General features: G+C 36.1%; 3 protein-coding genes across 4 annotated transcripts; 1 reads left to right on the top strand and 2 right to left on the bottom strand.

Annotated features, from left to right (window-relative positions):
- Positions 1-1,092: 1,092 nt before the first annotated feature.
- On the bottom strand, positions 1,093-8,526 carry LOC109067305 (solute carrier family 35 member G1-like). Its single transcript, XM_042734994.1, has 3 exons — positions 8,211-8,526; positions 4,184-4,358; positions 1,093-3,412 (listed from the first exon to the last, which is right to left on the bottom strand). Exons 1-3 carry the CDS (start codon positions 8,494-8,496, stop codon positions 2,674-2,676), a joined length of 1,200 nt encoding a protein of 399 aa, XP_042590928.1. The 5' UTR covers positions 8,497-8,526; the 3' UTR covers positions 1,093-2,673.
- Positions 8,211-14,538, bottom strand: lgi1b (leucine-rich, glioma inactivated 1b). 2 transcript variants are annotated; one of them, XM_042734993.1, is made up of 10 exons: positions 14,390-14,538; positions 13,927-14,243; positions 13,686-13,757; positions 12,303-12,374; positions 12,141-12,212; positions 11,784-11,855; positions 11,524-11,693; positions 10,524-10,688; positions 8,525-10,364; positions 8,211-8,423 (listed from the first exon to the last, which is right to left on the bottom strand). In XM_042734993.1, exons 2-9 carry the CDS (start codon positions 14,115-14,117, stop codon positions 9,547-9,549), a joined length of 1,632 nt encoding a protein of 543 aa, XP_042590927.1. In that variant the 5' UTR covers positions 14,118-14,243; positions 14,390-14,538; the 3' UTR covers positions 8,211-8,423; positions 8,525-9,546. The 2 variants fall into 2 exon arrangements, with proteins under 2 accessions (XP_042590927.1, XP_018939837.2); XM_019084292.2 differs by having other exon boundaries at positions 13,927-14,503.
- Positions 14,539-15,484: 946 nt separating this feature from the next.
- Positions 15,485-24,821, top strand: fra10ac1 (FRA10A associated CGG repeat 1). The gene is made up of 14 exons (XM_042734995.1): positions 15,485-15,616; positions 16,061-16,140; positions 17,241-17,333; positions 17,429-17,474; positions 17,712-17,788; positions 17,965-18,048; positions 18,121-18,205; positions 18,486-18,531; positions 22,583-22,696; positions 23,531-23,573; positions 23,666-23,796; positions 23,965-24,009; positions 24,327-24,402; positions 24,558-24,821. Exons 1-14 carry the CDS (start codon positions 15,578-15,580, stop codon positions 24,598-24,600), a joined length of 1,002 nt encoding a protein of 333 aa, XP_042590929.1. The 5' UTR covers positions 15,485-15,577; the 3' UTR covers positions 24,601-24,821.
- The last annotated feature ends 448 nt before the right edge of the window (positions 24,822-25,269 follow it).

The raw sequence follows: 25,269 nt of genomic DNA, 5'->3' as shown, positions 1-25,269 counted from the left end.
CAACCCATTAACAGTTTAAAATAGCCATAGGAAAAAAAATGCAGACTTGGCAACCCTGCATTCAACAAGAGCTGCAGGTGTCAGATTTGACTGATCACGGGTTGAGGAGAGAGAGAGAGCTGATAGACCATGCTGGAGGATTTGCTGCTCAGCAGATCCTGAGCTTATTGACAAATATCTGATCTTACTTTACACAGAGCGTGCAACAGAAGTGAAAGTGAACAGTGAGCGTTCATTCAAAAGAGATTTAAATACTTTGCGTATTGATAGATGCTCCCTGATGCGTGAAAATGATGCAATATTAGAATGTTTGCAGGGAGTGGGCGAGACTGGACACAAAAATTACGGGAGGGGGCAATAATGGTCAGAAATTCAGTGGGAGCGGGATTAAGAAAACAGTCTCTTGCAGCGCTCTAATACAAAAACACACAAATACAAAATACAAAATCCCTGACATTTTGGATGATTCAGAAATCCCGACTGGAGGCGTTTTTTTAGATCCAAAAAGAGAACATGTCCGGGAAAAAGAGGAAATATGGTCACTTTAACGTCATGGCAACATACAACACAAAGTACCTCACGTAGGAAACACTTAACGTAATCTGTAAATGCGTGGAACTAATGTAAATCAAACAAGCTAGTACGCATAGGCCACGAAGTGTTGGCGAAATAACACATTAGTGGGCCAGAGGGAATAATATGGAATTTTTTGCACAAAATACATTCAAGCACTTTCAAGGACCTGTGTCAATGTATGTTTATTTTCAAAAACTTTCCAGGGCCTTCAATTTTTTTTTTTTTTCAGATTCACAAACTTTCAAGGATTTCAAGGATCCGTGGGAACCCTGTGTATAGCATTTAACATAGCATCCTTAAATATATACACAAAGCATGGAGTATGTGATTAAAATGATCCTGTCTTAGGTGTAAAATCACAAAACAATGAGAGAAAGAACAGAAAATCCACAAGAATACAGCTATAATCCTTCTTAATCACTTGGCAGATGTGAGAAACACATGATTACCACATTGTAGCCTACAAATTTAAATTATTGCTTAGTACTTCCAGAAAAAAGACTGTACTCAGCGAGGTAAGAATCTTTCATTTATTTAAAGCTCAAAAGTGATATACATATGCAAGGTAAAATCTACAGCAGGCATTATTCAAATCAACAATCTTATTCAATAAATAATATGGAGGGACCTGCTCTTACATTAATGGATTATTAACATAAGTGTCATCAGATTAAAAAAAGAAAAAAAACTTAAGGCAGCATGTCCACAAATTGCTGGTGAAGTATCAGTAAACATTAATAGTGCTTTTAATAAAGATAAACTGACACAACAAGTCAGTGTAAAGTGCTTTTAGGTCAGTTTACACAAACAGGTTTAAATAAAATGATCAAATTTAATAAATGTAAAGGGAAAACAAAATGAAGAGACCCACTTTAGAGTGACTGAACTGCAGAAGAACAGCCATTACTGATAGTCATGGACTCTTGTAACAAGTCACAATAACTCATCTTTGCACCAAGACACATGTCCGATAGATAAATAAATAAGTATGACTCATTCTGTATCAGGCAAATATTTGTGAAGCAAACCTGTGTGTATGTCTAAGGTACATAAGGACAGAGTTCAAGTGGTTCATCAAGGTTCAGAACATATTACTGATTGCATATTTAAGGACATATAATTCAGAACCTAACAGTACGAACCTTTATATTGAGACATACTGTTGACCCTGTTTTCCTTTTAAAATGAATACCAGTTACAGTACATTGTCAACAACAAAGTGCAAAGGGTTTTAAAGGGATAGTTTGCCACACAAAAATAAAATCCTGTCACCATTTACTTATCCTTGTGTTGTTCCTAACGTTCTTCCGTGGAGGAAAAATTTAGATATTTGGCAGAATGTTCACCCTACTCTTTTCCATACAATGAAAGTGAATAGGATGCAACAACAAATGACATTCAGCATCATTTTCGTCAAGTGGATGATGACGAACGGAGCTAAAGAAGATTTTCATGAAATAACTACTTCAATTTCAGCGTTGTCCTCATACAAATCTACCATGTGACTTGAAATATAGTATTAACGCCATATGTACTCATTTTATGGTGTTTCTTTCCCCTTTTTTTCATTGCAGTCATTTAGCATGGATTTCAAAAGATTATAAATCATGGAATATGTACGGAATGTATGAGTGACCTGAGAATCAAAAAAAATCTCCTTTTTATGTTCCATGGCAAAAATATTTTTTTTAAAATCATACTGCTTTGAAATGGCATGAGGGTGAGTAAATGTTGCAACTGACATTTTTGGTGATTTTTTCACACATCAAGCTCAGGTCCTGACCAGCAGTCTATTATTACGTTGTCTACTATACTCTCTATATGATAAAACAGTACTGCTGTCTCAACAGTAGTATCTTGATTAAAAAATATCTGTTGTCTTCACTATAGAATATTGACTTTCTAAAAATACTGTCATATACTGTACATACTGCATACAGTAAGGTCCTAAAATCAAAGACCAAAGAAAAAAATCTCAGACTTTCGATGTATATTATTACAGTAATACAGCTTCTTTGGTATCTAATACAGCAAGTATTTGTAGCAAACATATAAAAAGGTTTTTTTCTTCTACTCACTATAATATCCAATCAGCTCTTATTTTTTATGCTGTTGCCACTTCCTTATGGCCACCCCGCTTGTGCTGCTAATTACACACAGCGCTCCTCCCAGACTCCACCATGTCGGTTTGCGGTTGAGGAATAGGAACTGCAGAATGAACGCCAGGACCACATCCATCGTCCTCATCAGTGCAACAGGTCCTGCTTTCTCAATTTGCAGGGCTTTGGTGAGGAACGTCTGGCCGGCAATACCGAGCAGCCCAATGGCCATGAGCGTCCACCTGTCCCAGCCGCAGAATGGAATGGTCCATTCGTCCAAGATGAACAAAACAATGACACACTCGATGAGTCCCAGGACTGCATAGTACCACACAGAGAGGTAGTAATGAACACTTTTCCCTATTTTTCTCAGAATGACCATAGTGCAAGCCGCTCCGATCGCCCCTGCGAAGGCAGCCACCGTGCCTTTGATGTGATTGGTGTAGTCTCCTTCGATCCCAGACAGCTCTCCACCAAAGAGGAAGGGAGGTCTGGCTATCAGTATGACGCCGGTGAGTGTAAACATGGTAAAAACAACGTCCCATATGGTGCACCTCTCCTTGAGGAAAATCCAAGCCAGCAAGGATGTGAAGACTGGATTACTGAACACTATAACTGTGGCATCCGCTAGGGGCATCTGCAGAACTGCATAATACAACAAGATCATGGCATTGGAGCCCAGGAACCCTCTGAGGAACAGGTAGATTCGCATATCTCTAGGTCCCAAAAAACCAGTACTGAAAAAATAAAGGTTGTAGGTTATTCCCACATTGTGGAGTCAAATTAATATTAAATCCAACTACAGGTTCAAGAGATTGATACTTGTAATACATTACACATTCATAAGAAGTATTATAGATTGATACTTACTTGAAAATGTATCAGATTTATATTTGTTTTATGGATTTTTTTGATGTATCAGATTCATACTTGTATTATAAAGCCTTACTTGTAAGATATCAGATCCATACTTGTATTATAGAGTCTTAAGATATCAGATTCATACTCGTATTATAGAGTCTTGTGTCATATAAGATAGATATAGATTTTTGTAATATATCAGATTCAAACTTGTAACATCAGATTCATACTTGTATTGTAGATTCTTGTAATATATCATATTGTATTTGTAATACATTTATATTTGTACTATGGATTCTTACTTGTAATATATCAGATTCATAATTGTATTATACATTCATACTTGTACTATAGATTCTTACTTGTAATATTACAGATTCGTACTTGTATTACACTTTCAAACTTGTAATATATCAGATTCATACTTGTATTCTAAATTCATACTTGTATTATATATTCTTACTTGTAATACATCAGATTTATATTTGTTTTATACTATCATACTTGTATTACATATTCTTACTTGTAATTTACCAGAGTTGTACTTCTGTCATAACAGATTCAAACTTGTTTCATAGATTCTTGAAATATATCAGAATTATACATGTAATATATCATAGATTTATACTCATATGATAGATTCATACTTGTAATATATCATGGCTGGCATGACAAACAGCATCTGAAAGAAGCACCGAATTGCACTGATTTCTATGGCGTGAATCCCCTCAATTTTCTTCACAAGAAGAGCAGCAACAGAGAAGAAGACGGATGCTATCAAGGTGTACAGGAGGCCCAGCCCCGGACATGCTGGTTTCTTTTCTGTGAATGAATATAACAAAACCGCTTAACATCACACCTGTTAGTCAATTACACATAAATCAGATGGTATGCTGAATAATTATTAGTTTTGACTGCATAAATAAATATTTGCTGAGAAAAGCCACTAAATGCCGACAATTCAAGTAAATTATCCTTGTGACCAAGGTAGAGCAAAATTCAGAAGGAATTTGAATTTCTGTAAGTTCTTTCAAACCTTCCTGTTTTTTACTGACAGCAGAATTCACAACAATATCATTTGCATTTAGGTACTTCAAGCTTAAATTGCTCCAATGGTGGGAAAATTCGCTATCGTTTTTTAAGTTCAAGAGACAATTTTGTTTTTTTTAAATGCTTTTTATATAAAACTGTACCAAATTACATGTTAAAGTGAATTGTTTTTTTTTTTGACAACTCTAATAAAAATTACCAATGGTTACTAATGATAAACCATCGTGACCACAAATTAACCCAGGCTTTTTCTATACTAACCATAGTTTAGGTATTTGTAGTAAAACTTTGGTTATACAAATGGTAATCAACATGCCAAAAAAACATGGTTACTACACTTTTACTATAATAAAACCATGGTCAATTTTTTAAGGTAATGTTTATTCACTGGAGCACCATATGAAAGCACTTTAGCACCACAGTTTTTTTAGACAAACTGTTTGCACAAATGATGGAAATGAGTCATGAGAAGTACACAGCGTGATTTGGCTTTGTGGAGAGTGATCTGAATTTTGATCTTGGTGTGGAATGAGATGGAGGGAGCAAAACAGCATGAATCTCAACACACTGTTGGTGATTCTGACACTGAAGTGATATCAAATGTGACGGCAAGGATTATGCAACCAAACACAACTTTACTACCTGTCGGTGAGCTGGGCTCATGCTTAATCAGGTTGTGTGGTTGCCAACATTGGACAAACGCCAAACTGTATCAAATGTCTCTTGAGGACCTGGCCTCACACATAGATCATGGGCCCTGGAACATAACACATACCCAACAATACGGGTTTAAGTTAAAACAAACAACTTCACCTGACTGTTTAGAGAGAACACTATGGTACGGAAAGAAAAAAACATACTGTTTCCTGGTGTGATTCACACACACTAATTCCCACAAAACCAGTCTGTTCATAATGATAAGAAATTCTGGTTTACCTCTCCCTGTGAAAATATGTTATTTGCTATTTCCTTTTTTGTAAGAGACAAGATGACAACTTAAAAGTACTTTAAGAAATACAGTGGAAACGCCAAGTACATGATACTTGAATATGGTAATCATTTAGTACCATAGTGTACACTATATCAAAGTATGGTAATACCATGGGATATCATCACTTTAGCAAGCTTCTATAGTGGTTTTTAAGAATGTACTTGCCTGGTCATACAAAATCTCATTTACAAATATAGTATGAAAAACAGCCAAGTCTGATACAGTGTAAGTGTTCCCCTTTGAAAAGTTACCATGGTAAGCAGAGTTTCCTACAACAGAGTGTTACAGTTAGAGTGGTAAAAACCCCATTCATTTCTCCATTGGGAAACCGATTTTTAAAGACTTCTAAACTTCTTAATTTTCCTAAACCAAGACTACTGAACTGTGGACGGGACCTGTTGTACTTTATTGTGTTACAGTACACACAACAGCTGTAAATTAGCCACCACTGTAATCAAAAATGCACAAATAAATATCATATTAATTTATAAGACCTGAGCAGTAGAAATAATAACTGTAAAAACATTATTTTTGGTTAACAGGTGGCTATAAGTAACCACAGTATATTTTAAAAGCGGAAACAATGGTTACTGTGGTAACAGTGTGTGTAAGGGGCTTGTATACAATGTAACTCTTCTGTCAGCTTTTATGAAAAGAAGTTACCATGGTAACTGTCATTTATCCCACAGTTACCAGAGTTAATATTTAGTTACTGTTAAATCGCTATAAATTGATAAGCGATCACATTCAAAACAATCAGAAATATGTTGTGTTGGTAAAATCTGATTTAATTATGTTGAATTTTTGATGGCATATGGCTAATACAAAGTTACCTCAGATTTACTGTACTCTTAAAAAAAGATACAAGGGTTACCAGGTTGAATGTGTGGAAGAGGTTTGATACAAATCTGCAAAGTCATGTCAAATCATTAATGGTAGGTTTATAATACCAATCTACCATAGCCTTATTGTAGTTGTATCAATAATTGTAGTAACTGTTGTACTTAAAAGTGGAAAGTATGGTAACTGTATGTAAGGGGCTTGATAAAAAATAACTGTTGTTGTCAGCTTTTATAAAATAGTTACCATGGTATCCCTGCCATTTATTCCACATTTACTACAGGTAATAACATTAGTATTGATGGAATTTTAAAGTGCCCCTATTATGGGTAATGAAAGGTTCATATTTTGGTTTTGGGAGTCCCCAACAATAGACTGACATGCATGCAAGGTCAAAAAACACTTTCATTGTCTTAAATATGCATTTATTTTTTTTGCTCATTGACTCCCAACGATTCGTTTAATGATTCATTTTTCCAAACTCCTCCTTTGCGTGACACTAAACTGCGTGATTGGTCTGATGACACAATCTGTCGTGATTGGTCTATAACAGGTCAATAACAGAACGCGCATCACCATAATAAAAATATCCTGATAATTTACTCACCCCCATGTCATCTAAGATGTTCATGTCTCCCTTTCTTCAGTCGCTAATAATTTTTCAGTTGCAACTTACATAACGAAATGATCGGTCATTCTCTTAAAAAAATACATTACACTGGGTCGGTGCTTCTGCAGTGATTTCGGATGATTTTGGAGTTGGGGGAGAAAATAAGTTGGGAGTTTTTCTACATACCCTAACTGTACCCTAACGGATCTCCCCCCCACAGCGTCTTCTCCACACGAATCCGCCGCGGTGTTTAAGGGAGGGGAGGTTCAAGTTTTCCCGGGTCTGCGCGCACGACAAGTGGGCGGGGAATAAATATGCTAATTTTTCAGTTTGACGTCACCTTGAAACAGCTAAAGAGTAGTTTTAAAAATGACTCGTTTTCATGACTCGCTGTTGACTCTTTCTTTTTAAAGACAATAACTTTATGCACGGTGCACTTTCAGATTTAAAACATTGCAGGATGTTTTCATTCACTTAGAGCTTTGTTACTGCATGAAGAAGGTCATCAAAAATCCATTATAGGGGCACTTTAAAGATGAAATGATGGTAACCACGTTTTGATACAACGTAACTGTTCTTGTCAGCTTTTACAGAATAAACTCTTAAAAGTTACCACCCTGGCCACCCTGTCATCCCTAACGAAAATTAACCAAGGTTTAACTACAAAGAAGTAAAAAAAAAAAAACGTTTCTATAGCTAAAACCTGGTAACAACAAATCAATCATGGTTTTGCTACACTAATCATAGTTTAACCATGGTACTTGTAGTAAAACTGACAAATTTAGTAATCAATACGCCCCCAAAAAAATTTTTCCTACAATAAAACCATGGTTAAATTGCGTAAGGGATTTGTCACAGCCACTACAGCTATTATTAAAACTCTAAAGTCATGGTAAATTAACATTGGGTTTCCTTTTTTAAGAAAAAATCAAGTCTTGGTTTTAATTTTTTTATATATTTATTTCATTATTCATTTATGTCAGGTTGCTATAATACCAAGTTATCGTAGATTTATTATAGTAGTATCAATAGTTATAGTATGGTCACTGCTGTAGTGTCATAGAGGTCACACAGGTGTAGAAATAGAAACAACAGAAATAGATCGATCGGAGATCAAATTCCGGGTCCATAGATCTTTAATAAATGATATCTTCCGATCGTGTAAGAGATAAGCTCGGTTTACCTTTTTGAACCGTGTTTGCCCCCGTGTCCTCCTCCTCATCATCCTCATCCTCATCGCGGTCAGGGTCGTTTCTCTTACAGCAAACCGGCACACAAACCCGGTCTTCTGCGTCAGCATCCGCGTCCACTGGCACTTCTGATCGACTTCGCAACTCAATTTCCTCCCCAACGTCCCCATCGTCAACTTTATGACAAAGCACCCCGATGTCGTCCGCTGTGTAAGGGACAACAGATAAATCTGTGTCATTATTACTCACAGAGCCATTGCGCTGTCTAATATCACCCATGACAGAGGACAACAGCTGCTTGGCATACCTTGACCACGCGTCTTGACACACGGTTGCCTTCGGGTAGAAATGGTGCCGAGCAACAAGTTAAATCATTAACCTTGTCCTAAGGAAGAGGTGGTTGCGTTCCTCTGCCGCTAGAGGAAGACAAAATGCGTTTGAAGAACGGTTGGACGACAATGACGTTTCCCAGCGTTTGAATCCAGAGAATAAAGATCACACACGTGTACTTGTATGTCAATGTCATGAGATATACTCTTGAGTCTTGGAGTTTAGGTCATGTTTCACCAAATAATATTTTTTGGTTTATTTTGATTTTAAAATAAAACCAAAATTATATCCGTACCCTCTTCTGCACTGGAAGCTCCTGTCCGTTGTGTGTGTAAACAAACTTGGTAATAAAGCTCTTTCTGACTTCTGATAAGAGGAAGGTTTTTTTATGACAGGTTTCAACCATTAGATTCACACTTTCACGTAAAATCCATGCATCACGACAAAGCAGGCTCGTATTTTTTTTTTAAGGTTTTATTAGTCCTAACAAAAACAAGTACCAGTAAACTAACCTTCCTTCCCACATTTACTTCACCTCAGTAACTGAAATCTAAGTCTAAGTTTATTCCAATCTGATTATTCAAAACAAGCTTTAAATCTATCACACCCAATGTGGTTAAACTGGTTGATTTTGTTTAAAAAAGTTAAAAATGTCTTTTTACATCGCTGTAAAAATGTAAACAGTTCATTTGGCAGATTGTTACTACTGTACGTCAACAGTTAACTGATTTTGACCTTTGTTGTTTTCTTATTATAGGCTACCTCTTTAGTGACTACATGGCAAGCATGAGAATGTGTTAACAACAGCGTTTGTTGAAAGAGACACAAAAAAAACGGGAAAATGAAAAGTGCAGAACAGATGGTGACAACAGAGAAAAAGACACAAAGGGCGTTTCTAGAGAGGCATTCATCTGGAGTTATTATTATTATTATTATTATTAAAGCTAGGCTAGATCATGCATGTAGGCTCGTCTGTGTCAGGGTCTGGTTCTCTGCACCCTAACTGCTTAGGTCGATCATCAAGTGCTCGTAGATCTGCGTCTTCCCTTTAAAGCTGGACGCCAGCAGGAACTCTCGGTTGTCAATGGACACCAGCGAGAATGCTCTGGGCGCCTGGACGTTGAGCTCCTGGAAGTGCACGAACTGGCCCTTCTTGGTGTCCCACTGATAGACCTGCGTTAGCGAGTAGTCGCTGCCTAGGATGGCGTACTGCCAGTTGCCGATGGAGACGGGCTGGAAGACCATGGATCCCCGCGAGGGCATTGTCTGTATCTCTGTGAACATGGAGCCGTCCCACTTCATCACCTTGGAGTCGCCGATGAAGCGCGTCAGACAGACAAACAGCTCCCCCTTCACCTTGAAGTGCTTGACGGCGTAGACGTCATCCATCTCTGGAATGTCTCTCCGTCTGTCGAACTGCTTCTGGCTTCTGCTCCACTGGTAGATAACGGGCCGCTGCGAGCTGCTAGACAAAATAAGGTGGGGTTTGCCTGCGATATCCAGATACTCGACATCCGTGTCACGGTACCAGGGATGGAGAGACTGGTGAGAGTAGAAGCCGTTGCCGTTCCACTTGTACACCGTGGTGGAGCCAGCCTTCGAGCTGTCCGCTATCACGAAGAAGAACTCGCCGTCCACGCGGAACGTCTCGATGTCGTTGGGTTTTCTGATTTTCAGGATGTCGATGTCTTGGATTTTGATGAATTTGTTGGCAGAGCTGTCCATTTTGTAGATGTGAGAGCCACCGAAAAGTTGGGCGACTACGATGAAGAGGTGGTTATCGATGATCATTGGCTTGCACACTACCGTGGAAGTGCCTGTAATGACAACCACAGAAATGTCATTCCAAATCAATTCACTTAATCAGTCTCTGCATTACATGGACCTTTTTAGCCAGTTTTTGTGGCTCTGCAATTGGGGGATTCAGACCAGAGCAGCATTGCACTCTGGTAGGAGGTGTGATGTGTGATGCTCACTCTCAATGGTGTCATAAGCCCTGAACTCCATGTTGACGTGGTCCCATTCCATAAAGCTGCATTTTCCAGAGAAAGGCTGGGCGTATACGACATACTGATCATTCCCAAACGTAAAGGCCTCCACAGATATGGACTCAAATGCAAGGGTTTTCTTTAAAGCAAACTCTGCAACAAACAAACAAAGATTCATTTTTTATGAGATTTGATGGCCATGTCATGTTTCAAACCTTTCTTACAGATTTCCATAAATCCATAAATATATTCCAGCGCTATCCAATCAGTGCACTCTCATATATATTATATAGCAAATCTTAAAAATTTGATTGTTTACATTGTCACCCAGTTCTAAACTGCTAAATGTGGACAACTGTGAAATAAGTTATTATGAAAAATCATTATTTTTTGTGTGTGTATTGTGAAAGGCTATACAAATACAATTGACTTTACTTGACATTTCTGTTAGCTTTGAGGCTAATAGACAATTTATTAGCCTGCCCAATTTATCATTTATATTTAGCCTTTTTGAGATCATTGGACTATAAATTAAATGTTACTAAAAGTTTAAGTTTGAAATATTTTATTTCAAATAACAACGTTTTTTGTTTGTTTGTTTTTTTAATGATTTTGGTTTAGCTAAAGTTAGTTTAGTTCCAAAATGTTCATTGTTACCAAAGGGCCATTAAAATATTTTTTACTATTTGAAGTTATTTTGTACTTCTAAAAGTTTTTACACATCTGAAATTTACATTCTTTCATTCTTACATTCATAAATGATGAATGTTGTGTAATGTAAACTAATTTTTTAGATAAATATGTAATACTTTGTTTCTGAATTGTTTTAATTTATGCATAATAATAATTCCTTACATTTATATAGCGCTTTTCTGGTCATTCAAAGCGATTTACATAATGCATTTCTAAGCGTTTCTGCAGGCATGTAGGATCAGCTTATTTCAAAGCCAGAATCTGTTGTACTCAGGACAGACTAGTGCACATTTACCTGCTGTAATGCAGTCAAAGGACTGAGGCACTAGGTCATTCATCTTCCTCCCTTGATAGGGTGGAGGCCCACTGCAGTATAACTGATCCACCGTTGCATTTGTGCTGTACATCCATTCCACCAGCCACTTCAACTTACAGTCACAACTGAACATGTTTCCTCTGAGGTCCCTGCTCAGTGGATTTACAGATTATATTTAAATCACTTTTTCTTGTATATTATATAACAAGAAAGGTAGACATGTGCTGTAAAGTACATACACTTTTGTTAAGGCATCCATTCCTTTGAAAATATCTTTGGGCAGTGTCTCAAGATTATTGTAGGCAAGACTCCTAACAAAAGAAAACGATTAGGTAACACTTTACAATAAGAATTTTTTATTGTTAACATTAGTTAACTACATTAGTTAACATGAACTAAGAAAGACCAACTCTTGTAAACTATCTATTAATCTTAATGTTAATCTCAACATTTACTGATTGTTGTGAACTAACATGAGCACCAACATTTTCATCAATTAACATGAACAAAAAATTGCACACTATGCATAATAATAATTAATCAAAATATAATAATAATGTATTTGTGTTTTATAGTTCAAAAACATATATACTCACAGGTGAATGAGAGATTTCAAACCTCTGAAGGCATGGGGCGAAATCGACTCGATTTTGTTGTTTTCAATAAATCTGAAACAGAGTGTTGTGTTTATATTGAAACTGAGTGGTAATCTAAAAAGACTGAATTATGACGTTTTTAAACATAGAAAATCAACTCACAGATATTCCAGATGTGGCAGGCCTTGAAAAGCATCTTCGTCAATGGAGTCGAAAGAATTGGCTGTAAACAATCTAAGAAGTCATGGAAAAAACACACAAAAAAACACAGTTCCAGTGGTTTCAAAGTTTGTTTCTCTATATTAAAGGAATAGTTTACCCAGAAAAGAAAATCTGAAAATTGCTCACCAATGGATCCTGTGTAGTGAATGGGTGCCGTCAGAATGAGAGTCCAAAACAGCTGATAAAACATCACAAGTTATCCACACAAATCCAGTCCATCAGTTGTGTGTTTGTAAGAAACAAATCCATCATTAAGACATTACAAGTCCTTTATGCATGATAGTGATTTTTCCAGTGAAAATGTCATCTTGCCTGAGTCAGGAGAGAAATATAAACAAACCAAGAACTGTTTACATGTGAAAACAGTCTAAATAAAAACAGCTCCAAACAAATATGTGGGTGGGTTTTGATGTGAAAGGACAAGAGGGGATGGACTTTTTCACTGGAAGAAGTGTTATTATGGATTTTGTCCACAAGTGACAGTTTCAAGTTTCAAGTCTTGATGAAGGATTTGTTTCTTACAAACATGCAACATTTTACTTCACAAGTTGTTAATATGGACTGGGGTGGTGTGGATTATTCTGATGTTTTTATCAGCTGTTTGGACTCTCATTCTGACGGCACCCATTCACTGCAGAGCATCCATTGGTGACCAATTTCTAAAATCTGTTCTTATGAAGAAACAAATTCATCTACATATTGGATGACCTGAGGCTATTTTCATTTTTGGGTGAACTTTTCCTTTAAGCAACGTTAACACAAAATATCTGTGACCATTTCAGAACTAAATCAACCCCAGACATGAGTCTCTCACACACAGTTATTTGCATGTACCCATCCAGACTGGTATTTTCACATAATCTTCTTCTAAATGCTTTCCATGTGTGCTGATTACAAGTTATTGCACAATCCGACCAAACACCGGGTAGAAAAGATAAAAGACTGGTCATATTTAGCATAATACTGCCAGTCACATTTGCACTACTTCCTTCCATCAAGCCTTCCCGAGGCACATTTCTAAGGGTTTGAGTTTCATAAATTGGGAGCAAGTCGGTGTGACACAAAACTGCAGAGATTTCCTTATTTGTTTATCACGAGGACAGGGCCATGTCCCTCACAGAGCAGATGCATTGCATAATATTCACACCAATTTAAAGGCTTTGAGAAATTAGACACGCTGAAGAATGTCCCCAAACTGGCCGTTTTAAAGAGGGACGGGCTGTAATTGCTTAGAACAAACACTGGACCACTTAACATGGTGATCACCCCATCCTAATAAAGAAAAAGAAAGAAAAAACACACATAACACTAACAGAAACTCACAGAAGCTGAAGGGATGGCGTGTGGAGAAAGCTTCCCCCTGCAATCTCAGTGAACCCAGACTTCACAAATGATCTGTTAGGAAAACAATCAGTGTAATTTAGATGTAAACAGAGCATGCAGAATATATGCAACACATGCATGTTCAGAGATTCATCCATTCGAATCTTTACGTCTGCACTGTATTGTTCTGTTAATCCGCACTGTGCTGGAACATAACGTGAACTGTAAACAGGACACTTACAGTGAGACGACATCGGGAGGGAAGCTGTGTGGCACAGATCTCACGTTTTCACACAAGGCGTTATCTTTGGTGCACGTGCATCCAGAGGGGCATCTGGGCTGCTTGGCTCTTCTGCTCTCCGCTAACAGAAGGAGTGTGGCGACCCAGAGCAGAAAAGTGCATCCTCTTATGCTCCTGTGTGCATATCCCATTCTGTGTTCCTGAGTGCCGCGGGCTGCTGTGGTGTTTTCGCTCTGTGCTGCTGCTCGCTTCAGTTGTGTCCGTGTGATGAATGTCTATGTCTCAGTGTCAGGCGCTCATCCAAGCGATTCGTTCTGCTACAATGAAAATATCCAGCGGGCTTAGATTTCCTTAGTTGCATGCGGATTTTGATAATAAACCAATTTATTTTTGTCTAAACAACCGAGAACAAATACAAAATAAACTGTGAAAATGAAAGTGAAAAGAAAAAAAAATATCGGACCGAAATATTTTCCTTGGCGACGCGGGGCAAAGCCTTAAACAATTCCTTCAGATCCTGGGAGAATCCCTCTTTTGCATCATGATGTACCAGCTGCTATCCAATGGTGTTATTTCTGTGAATGCGCATGAACCAAATCCATGAATAAGTGATATTGAGAATATTCATGAGGCTTTGGAGAGATGCACCTGCGCCCCTCAAGAAAGAAAGAAACAACTATGATGCTATATGCTTTCATGTTTTTCATCATTTATTATTATTCTTTTATAGTATAACTTTAAATAAAAAGCATTTTAAAACTGCTCCATTATTTATTTAGTTAGCTACGTTTTATTTATAATGTTAATTGTAAAGGAAAATATATTCTATATGATCATGCATTAAATGTAGGCCTATGTTAATAAGGTCTACATTATTTAATAAAAATACCTCTAAAGCGTTTATTAAACTTAATGTTAATGTTAATATGAATTCATTTTTGAACTAACATTGAACTGTTGTATTTTTATTAACTAACATTAACAAAGGTTAATTTTATTTTGTATCATTTGTTTTGCTTATTTTTAGTTAATGTATTGATTATGTATGAAATAATAATTATTATTATTCATAATCGTTTTACATAATGGTTTTCCTTTAAGTTCTTTTTTAGACGCCCATAAGGATGTTTCTTTGTCGCTTTGTATGTATTTATCACACAGACATGTGAGAACAGTAAAGTACTGTCCTGATCACTGCAACTCTTTCACTGCTTTCATTTTTAGCATTTTTTCCCGAATAAAAGACCAGTTGTTCTACTTTTGAGAAAATGGCACTTCACTTCGCCCCCTTACGCCCTTTAACTTCCTGTGCTGAGTCTTGATCAATTTCCGATGAAAACAAATGTGAATTATGATGCGAACAATAAAGTCTGTTTGAAACAAAGAACACTGGCAACTAAAATCACACCCAAGTGCTGGCCACTTTTATATTTGATCTGTTACGCATTCACATTAAGATCTCTTATTTTATTTGTAAAGTATGTAAACAAGAGTTTTTACGAATGCACATGACATTCACACAAACTGAGACAATAGAATTAATAACAGTTCCCATTAAATGCAGCACAACGCAACCAGGCTTTGATTTTGCCACGTGGTGTTTGCGTCATCACTCCGCGCCAGTCTGAGACTCAGCGGCATGTAAACACAGATGAGTGGCATGGATCAAACTGCTTTAGACCTTGTTAAGGTAGTTATGGGTCACAAGTTACGCACAAGAATCTAGAGATTTGATTTAATTGTTTGAACTTTAATGCTGGGACTGCCTGTCATGTAAAACATGAAAGAGAAGAGTCTATTTGTCTCCAGTCCTACATAGTTCATCCACGGCGCATTATTTTTCACTCTGAACAGATTTGTAGATTGTATAATATAACAATACTAAGCCTTCAACTTAACTTGTTACCTTAATTAATGCATTATATAGTGTACTTATCTAATTATGCATAATAATTATTATATTTTTATGGAATATTTGTGTAATGTGAGTTCAGCAAGAATCTTTTTAGTTTTTTTTACGTATTAGATGACATAAGTTTATTTCATTGGTCTAGTTGCGTGTGTTAAGTGAGAACTTTTTTTGTTTTTTTAAGTGTTAGATTGTATTGTTTTGCTGTGTTGTGTTGTGTTTTAGGTTCATGGAGGTGGAGGGTATGACTCAGATTTCAGTGATGATGATGGTGGTGGAGGGCAGTCCAGAAATGGCGAGAATAGGTAAGAGTTTGTCTTTTATCACTAACAAAAAGACCATGATTTTTAGTATCTTATTTTGTATGAGTATAGCACCATATTTTCGAACACGTTACCTTCCCACATTAAAGGAGTAGTTCACCTAAAAATGAAAATTTGCTGAAAATGGCCATTTAAGATGTAGATAAGTTTGTTTTCTTCATCATAACAGATTTGGAGACATGTAGCATTCCATCACTTGCTCATCAGTGGATCCTCTGCAGTGAATGGGTGCCGTCAGAATGAGAGTCCAAACAGCTGATTAAAACATCACAATAATCCACAAGCAATCCAGTCCATGAATGTCTAGTATTGTGAGGTGAAAAGATGCATGTTTGTAAGAAGCAAATCTATCAAGTCAGAAGTCCTCTATCCATACTATTGCTTTCTCCAGTGTAAAAGTCATCTCGTCTTAATCAGGGGAATGTATTTTACTGTTGCTTCTGGCTATAATATGAATCCTTTACCCATTGTGTTTGTTTTTTGATTTGAGAGGGTAATATGAGTTTGGCTATTTTTCACTGGAAGAAGGGTTATTATGGATTATGGTCTTGTATTTTAGCTGGAAGTGACAGTTTAAGTTAGAACACCTTAATGATAATTCCTTACATTTTTGTGTTTCTTTTGTGAGATTTGGATATAATAATAATTATTAAAGGTATCTCCTCATCCACCACCAGTGTGCAGCATTCAATGATGCACCTAATGATGACTTTGTTTATTACAAACATGCAACTTTTTGCTTTACAAGATGTTAATTCATAGACTGGAGGGGTGTGGATTGCTTGTGGATGTTTTTATCAGCTGTTTGGACTCTCATTCTGACGGCACCCATTCACTGCAGAGCATCCATTGGTGACCAAGTGATGTAATGATACATTTCTCCAAATCTGTTCTGATGAAGAAACAAACTCATCTAAATTTTGGGTAGGGTACATAAAAATCTAGGAAATGGAAGGATTGTTTGTTAATATCTTTGAATTTTAAAACAAAATAACAGCATTTAATTAGAAAGAATGCAATTTACATAAGTGGTTTGTGCTTTCTCTTTAAGTACTGGTCCTCTAGCATGTATTTGTTTTTAGGGCGGCTAAAGACGAGCTCTTACAGAAGCCATTCCAGAAAGGAAAACACACCAAGGTGGCCCATAAAAATGTTGCTGCTCATGAATGGGACAGGTACCGGTCACATCCATCAAAAATAGCAAAGTCCACGCAGTCCAGTGTGTGTATGTACTAAAATAAAATGTTGATTTTTTTTTTTTTTCTGAAAGAGAGGAAGCCAGAAATCGACGGCAACACCTGATATCAATGAACGCTGTATCCTGTCAATGGAAATTTTTCAACAACTGTGTATTTCTTCACAGTTCAGTTTGCATTCTATAAACTGAACTCCTGAGACTGAATAACACTCATTCAAATTAAGATTAAAATATATCATGAGTGCTGAAAGTGCATTTTTAGGGAATTTTGACCATTGTAAATTCATCATAAATCATTTTTCCTCATCAAAGCATTTCTTTCGAATGGTAAAAAAATCCTTAACAGCGTTTTGTATTTGAACGTCACAAGAAGTTTGTCAGCGACTACGTTCTGTACTATGGAGGGAAGATTGAGGAGTTCAGGCGATCCACGTGAGTAGTTAAGGTTGTATTCTATAGAAACACTGTTAATAAAATTGCACGATTTTTCTGATATTAAACCTTTGATGTATAAAGTTGACTAATGCAGAAATGACACACTTCAGCTTTATTTTCAGTTTAGTTTGCTTTGATAGATGCTGATGGGAAGGGTGTGTTTCCATCCACAGGTCTAAAGACAAGACCGATCTGGATGTGGTGAGAGAGAACCACCGTTTCCTGTGGAGAGAGGAGGATGAGGAGGATATGACATGGTAATGTCTGCTTGGTTTGTGGTTTGTGATCTCTCCACAGTCACCCTAAAATAAAGCTTCTGGAATGTTTAGGGAGAAAGAGCTTGCGAAGAAATACTACGATAAGCTCTTCAAGGAATACTGTATTGCTGACCTCAGCAGATACAAAGAAAATAAGGTTCGTCCTTTACTTTATTAACCTTGTGAAGCCTGATATAAGAAATGATCCAGGTTTTCCAAAATGGAACAGTTTACATTTGCATAATGTGTTTTGTTTTGTATTGTATTTCATACATCACACTTTAATTGCCTAAATAGTATAGTTTCGATCATGCTGCTAATTTAGAAGCCTTAAAAAAATGCACACTTGCTAAAATACTTTTCTAGACATGTTATCTTTTAGTATCTTACATGCTCTGTCGTTTCTGATTTACTGAATTGGAACTTTCTGTTACTAGTTTGGATTTCGGTGGCGTGTCGAAAATGAAGTAATATCTGGAAAAGGTAACATTTCTATTTTCTGCACTTATATATACATTATTTTTTTCTATTTTCTGCACTTATATGTTCACACTTTAGTTTGGGGACCAGTTCTGATTATTGGTAATAAAGCATATTTGGATTTTTGTTAGATATTTTGGTAATTTTTTGTTTTTTAATAGTTATTAATGTTGTTTTTATTTTAGGTTTTGGGTTGGTTTAATGGTTATTTGATATGCTCATGCAGAATATGTGCTTTATAAGTACTTATAAACAGCCAATATGCATGCTAGTATGCAGCTAGTAAATAGTGAGAGAATTGGTCCCTAAACTAAAGTGTCACTAAAAACATTAATATGTTCACATACTTGAAGCATTCTGGTTGCATAAACAACAAAACAGAAGTCTAACATTCAGAGCAATAACTAAACAGTAACGTCTTCAGCCACTAGGTGGTGACACTGTTTTACCTTGGGTAAAGTAACACTGTCATCTGACCAAACCAGGGATGGACTAGGACTGTAAAAGAGATGCTAATTTGCATAATAAATAAGCAACCTATATCTAAACTGATCAGCTATTTAAGAATCCAGAAGTTTCAATGGAAACCCGAATACACTTGTTTCCCCGTTAAAATAGATATAGAGTCACATTCCATTACATTTTTATTTTATATAATCAAATGTTCCCCAAAATATATTTTGAATATTTTGTGTGAGTGAAGCTGATGTTGAAAATTACTTTTCAGTGTAATTCAGTTAGCTCAGATTATTACCGTTTAGCATATATTTTATAATATGATAGTGACCTAATTATAAGGTGGTGAGTTTGCCTGTGTCATAACAAAAATCAGTGAATCAATGATTTTGAATACTGTTGTCTCTGGGTCGTGGTTCACAGTTAAGCTATCTTGGTAGGTAAACAAGAGTGAAGTACTTATAAGAAACAGTGAAATGACACAAACAAATCAATGAAGAGTGATGAAATGATCGTACACTGTCACACTTGTCATGCTTTTTCTGACCATCTGCCATCAGGTATCACTCGCACCCTGAGCCACAGATTCCCTATTATTTTATAGGGAATATAACCATCTCTAAAACTATTATAGTTTTAATTAATCTGCTGCATTTTCAGTTTTTAAATTTAAGTGTAATTGTTAATCATTTAAATTATCCCATATATTTGAATGTGTCCTGTTTTATTTTTTTTTTCCAGAGCAAAAAAATAATGACTCGCACATTTTTACTACGACTTAAAGAAGACATCCAATAAAATGTCATTCAGTGTGACAATAATTCAGTACAGGTCAGAACGAGTATGTTTCAAGTTTCATTTTTCCATAAATATAGGTGTTATCTATTAAAATGTGTAAAAGAATAAGTGATCATACTAAATTTTATAATATTTTAAATGCTGCTGTTTGTGAGTAAAAAAAGTAATAATAATAAGCAGGGGTCTGAGACCCATTTGGGGGCCTCAGCACAATTTCACAGGGCCCACAAGATCCATTCAAATTATTTGAACAAGATTTATGTTTTAAAATAAGGTATAAATGTATTTTCTATTTTAATTTGTTACCCCAGCAATTTTAATTTTATGATCAGGATTTCCACAGTATTGGAAAACCTAAATACATGAGAAAATTTCATTCAGATTTTAAATGTCACACGTTTCAGTGTCATTTTAAAACCTGCAAGTGCCACTGAAATTATTGAAATAATAAATTTTTCTAAATATGTGAATCTTTAAAATATTTTATTAGACGAGAAATTGGCATTTGTGAATAAAAAAATAAATATAATACATTTAAAAAATAATAATAACAAATGTAAAAAAATAAAATAAAATCACAAACTACTGGAAAATTCAGTTTTTGAAACTTCTGGAATGACAGAATTTAATTATTATTTTATTTATTTATTTAAAAGTTTTTTAATGTACTACAACTCCTATTTTCTGTGAATAAAGAAATAAAAATTTTAAAATTAAAAAACAAGCAACTTTGTCAGCAGAAGTACTAGAAATACAGGGGCCCATGGAGTCAAAAACGTTGAGAACCACTTCACTCTAAGTATCACTTTTACTATTGTACATATTGAACATTAAACTTTGAAACATAACCGGAGCACCATTATCTACAGCTCAGTGAGAGTGTATAAAAGATTTTTAGTATCAACTGTTTGATGGTGTATAATATATTACATTCTTAAAATTTTTGTTTCTGCTACTGACATGCATTTTATTAGCAAACTTTAGGAGTTATTCATGAGGAGTTCCTATCTGCTGGTCATTTTTCACAGTTCAGCAGAATGAGGGCATCCCTGGGACTCCTAATGAGGGTTAACCCTGATGCGTTTTGACGCTGTTTGTCAGCTTCACTGGCTTTAACAGCTTCAGTGCTGCTCACGCGAGCTGAATTGGAGAGGTTGAAGTCGCATGTACGTCATCAGAGAGACGGGGTAATTTAATCCGCATGTGCAACGTGAGGTTGATGCCTCAGTCACTCTCTCTGCCGCGAGATCATCTGCCAGCCACGTCAAAGCTCAAGCCTTTCCCCAAGCTGCAACATGACATATTCCCTCACAGCACAGTCACTTTGTTTAGTTTTTTCACAGCGTAACTTGGACACATTTTATCAAAGGTCAGGAATACCAAACCCACTGCATTTCCTAACAAGCTACTACAAAAACAATTTCTAAAAAACTCCTTTTCAGATTGGCTTTTTCCACCAAGAACATACCTGGAAGACCTAACTATATCAGTCTCAGAAATTAAAGTTTAATTGGAAGCTTATTTTCACCACAGAATAAAAAAATGAAGGCTAATTGCAATTTTTTCATATTTGTTCAATTCAGACCTTTTTTCTCAGAATTGCAAGTTTAAATCTTGCATTTGTAAGTTATAGAAAATTTATTTTTTTTTTGTTTTTTTAAATTTAGGGTATTTGTTTTTTTTTTAATTGTGAGCTCTGATTTTACTCAGAATTGTACGTTTATTTGTTTCTTTTGATTATTTTATGTGTTTTAAAACAGGTAATTGAAACATTTTATTTGTTTTTTTAATTCTGCAATGGGATAAAAACAGGTAATTGAAACATTTTATTTTGCAATCTGAGTTCTGAGTTTAGAGCTCACTTTTTTCTCGCAACTGACTTTTTTCTCAGAATTGCGAGTTTATTTCTCACGATTCTGACTTTATATCTCACAGTTTGTTTTATAGAAAACAAATCAGGTTTGTGAGATATAAACCTATAATTGTGAGGAAAAAAGTTTGAATTGTGATATAAAAAGTGACAATTGCCTTTATTTTTTTCTTCCCTAGTGGAAATAAGCTTCCATACTTTAAGCAGTTGATTTTGAGCAGAAGTGTGCTTGGGCTCATGTGATCAGGTACAGGCCAAAGCCGATCCAGACGGCACACTGTCAGAGGTGTGGGAAGCCTGGCAGAAAAACTCCCTGATGACGCACTTTTCCCTCGGCTCCAATCTGGAGGATCCCCTTGTAAGCCTGCTGGAGCAAATGTCAGCCAGCTGATATCTGAGGTGTAATGTTGGCCAGGCCAAGGTCACGGGAGGAGAGTGGCTTTCGCTCTGTCTGTCTCTCTCACCTTTTCCTGTCAGTAATAACAGCAAAATCACATGCAGCAGCCTGTTCTCCACTTGGCTTCTCACTGGTTATGTTGTGCATGTATTTTCATTAAACAGAATCAGTTTAATCCAGGGGCTGGATTAAGGTACATGATACACTACTAATGTGATATGAATGTGGTTTCAGTGTTCCAGTTAAAAAACATTTTGACGTGTCTGATAACATGCATCTGGATCAACTGAGACAGATGTCAATACCAGGTGTAAATGTGGCCTATTATATACTTATAGGGACCTGAAGGCTTAGTCAAACTATAGCCAAATTATGTTATACAGAGGACATGCAGAACTCTGTAAATGATAAGCATTTAAAATTCTGCACAGTTAAACGTGCTGCTTCTTTTTGGTCCTGATCGTTAGTTTTTCTGTCATGTATGTTTAGTGCAACTCTGTGGGTTTCACATGTGGATGTCCTGAATTACACAGGCCAGTTCCTCTGCGGAAACAAGCGCTGTGAGAATAAGGAGGGTCTGAAGAGCTGGGAGGTGAATTTTGCCTATGTGGAGCAGGGGGAGAAGAGGAACGCCCTGGTGAAGCTGCGTAAGTGCTGTCTAAAGCATGCTGTAAGCTCCTCCACGGGGTGGAGCTAATCGAACTAGTGCCAAATTAGGGAAGCCCATGTCTGTATTTGTGAGATTCAGTAGTTTATTACTGCTTTACCTCAACGGGCTGCAGTGCATTAACATGTCTTTTAAGTATAGATTACTATACTTAGTGTATACTAAATAAAGTTTATTTAGTACTACTAATAAATATTGTAGAAACTTAATTTCCTGTAAAGTTGCTTTGTAATGATTGGTATCGTAAAAAGCACTATACAAATAAACTTGAATTGAATTTATTAAAGTATGGCCAAAAAATCGGAGACGTCATAGAAATCTGGGATTCAAAATTAAGTTTTAACCTGGAAAAAAAAATAGGATTCTGACAGTTTTTTTCATCCAAGACACATTAAGATATAAAAGTATAAGAAATATTATTATTATTATCTGTCTATTTGTGTATTTATATATACATATATGTACACACACACACACACACACTTGATGATTTTTTTTTTTTGTATACATATATCATCAAATGTTTTGAATACTTAAGATGTTCCAATGTTTTTGAAAGATGTCTCTTATTAAGGCTGCATTTATTTTTATTTAATTTTTTTATTGTGAAATATTGTTGCCATTTAAATATATATTGTATTTAAGTGTATTTAGTTATTTAGGAACCCCAATGTGAATGGTTTACTCAGTCAGCATTAATACATTGTGATATTCTGTTCACTGTGTCATTTGACTTTTTTTTTAATTCGGATAAAGTCAAATGAAATTGTTTCAGTCTTTTTAAATATTGATCTATCGTCACATTATTTTCAAGGTCTGTGTCCAGAGTGTTCCTTTAAACTAAACTATCATCACAAGTAAGAACATTCAGCCATTACAAACACAATTACATGTTCAGATATTCTCAGACCTGGAGACCTCGACTTTTAAACTGTGATACCTGTTCCAGGAGAAAGGAAGTAACAGTGAAGAAGAGACGGCGATCAAAAGAGAACGTGGACAAGTCACTGTCAAAGACATCCAAATCATCCAGAAAGCACAAGCGCAAAGACAAACGCAAACACAAAAAGAGGCGCAAAGGCAAGTGCAGGAAAAGCCTTTCACTGCCTCTATATGCTTCACTTTGTTGTATTTTTGCGGTGGTGTTTCGTACTCTAGTTAAGATCTCTAAAAACATTAAGGAACTGAATGCATGAATTTATGTTGACCAAAGGTGCTTGTTAAATAAAACCATTTTTTTCTGTACAGAGTACTCATCTTCAAGTTCAGAGGAGTCCCAGGGTTCAGATAAAGGTATACATACCACTATTTCCACCGAAAATGACTAATGGCTGTCATCTAGCACCCTCAGGCAGAGAATGTACTCAGTATAGCTTAATAACCATGTTCAGACCTCTGAAACAGCTCCACTAACATCTTTATTCAGACAAATCCCAGATAATAGCAGATTTTGGATGGGTCATTTAAATCCCTGACCTTAAATATTGCATGTGGGCATGTAACTCACCCCACACCGAGTAGTTCTTTTGCCACAATGCCTTTATCAGGCATAAATCCTGCTATAGCAGTGTTCTTAGAGATATGTGAGTCTGATGCGGTGTGTTCTCCAGATGAAGAAGAGGAAGAGGGTCCTTCAGAGTCAGACCACTGGAGGGGTCCAGCGCCCACCGTGGAGGAGAAGTCACGGTGAGTCCCGTTTATGAATCATTACAATATATTTTACTATAACGTGGAGTACCGTATATATGCACACAAATGTGAGAAATGTGTTTCTTAAGCTCTTGAATGCTGGGAGCGTTTTTCTAAAACAGTGCTCTGACAAACATCTGGTTCTCTTTCAGGGAGGAAGAGTTTGAAGAGTATTTTGAAGACATGTTTCTCTGAGTCGAGGAAAGGAAGATCCAAAAGAATCTCATGCCTACTGTTTTCTTTTATTCCGGTTAGCTTTGTTTTTGAGAGGTATAGTTTGATTTACAATTTGGTGATTTGTACATTTTTGGTAGTAATTTCTACTGGGTTTCATTCAAGTGTAAAAATGTTCATGTGAAGAATTTTATACATGTGTTTGTTTGAAGGCCTTATTCATAAAACATTATCTCATTTTGTGTGTGTGTGTGTGTGTGTGTGTACACATATATTCATAGAAATTCATAAAAATGTCAGTTATTGTTGCATTGTGAACACACACACAAAATTATACAAAAATTAATTGTGTAAACAGTATATGAGAAATATCACACTTGTATTACTTTTAAAAGTATATATATATATATATGTGTGTGTGTGTGTGTGTGTGTGTGTGTGTGTTTACAATTGACATAATTGCACAAAAATGAAATTATATGTAAAGTGCTTGTAAAATCGTTTATGTATACATGCACCATCTGATATAATAGTTTTATATTTGTTTGGCTCAGAACAACTTCTTTCTATGAATGAGGCCTGCTGTGTTTATCAGTATAAGTGTTTGTTTACTTTTAAAGTTTAGTGATCCCAAATAATTATACTGAAGAGATATTTGGGCTGCCAGCCAATCAATGTGAAGAATCAGTC

Source organism: Cyprinus carpio, chromosome B12 (assembly GCF_018340385.1).
Source record: "Cyprinus carpio isolate SPL01 chromosome B12, ASM1834038v1, whole genome shotgun sequence".
Taxonomy (NCBI): domain Eukaryota; kingdom Metazoa; phylum Chordata; class Actinopteri; order Cypriniformes; family Cyprinidae; genus Cyprinus; species Cyprinus carpio.
Note: the sequence above shows the minus strand (reverse complement) of the source record. Positions and strands in the feature narration are given on the sequence as shown.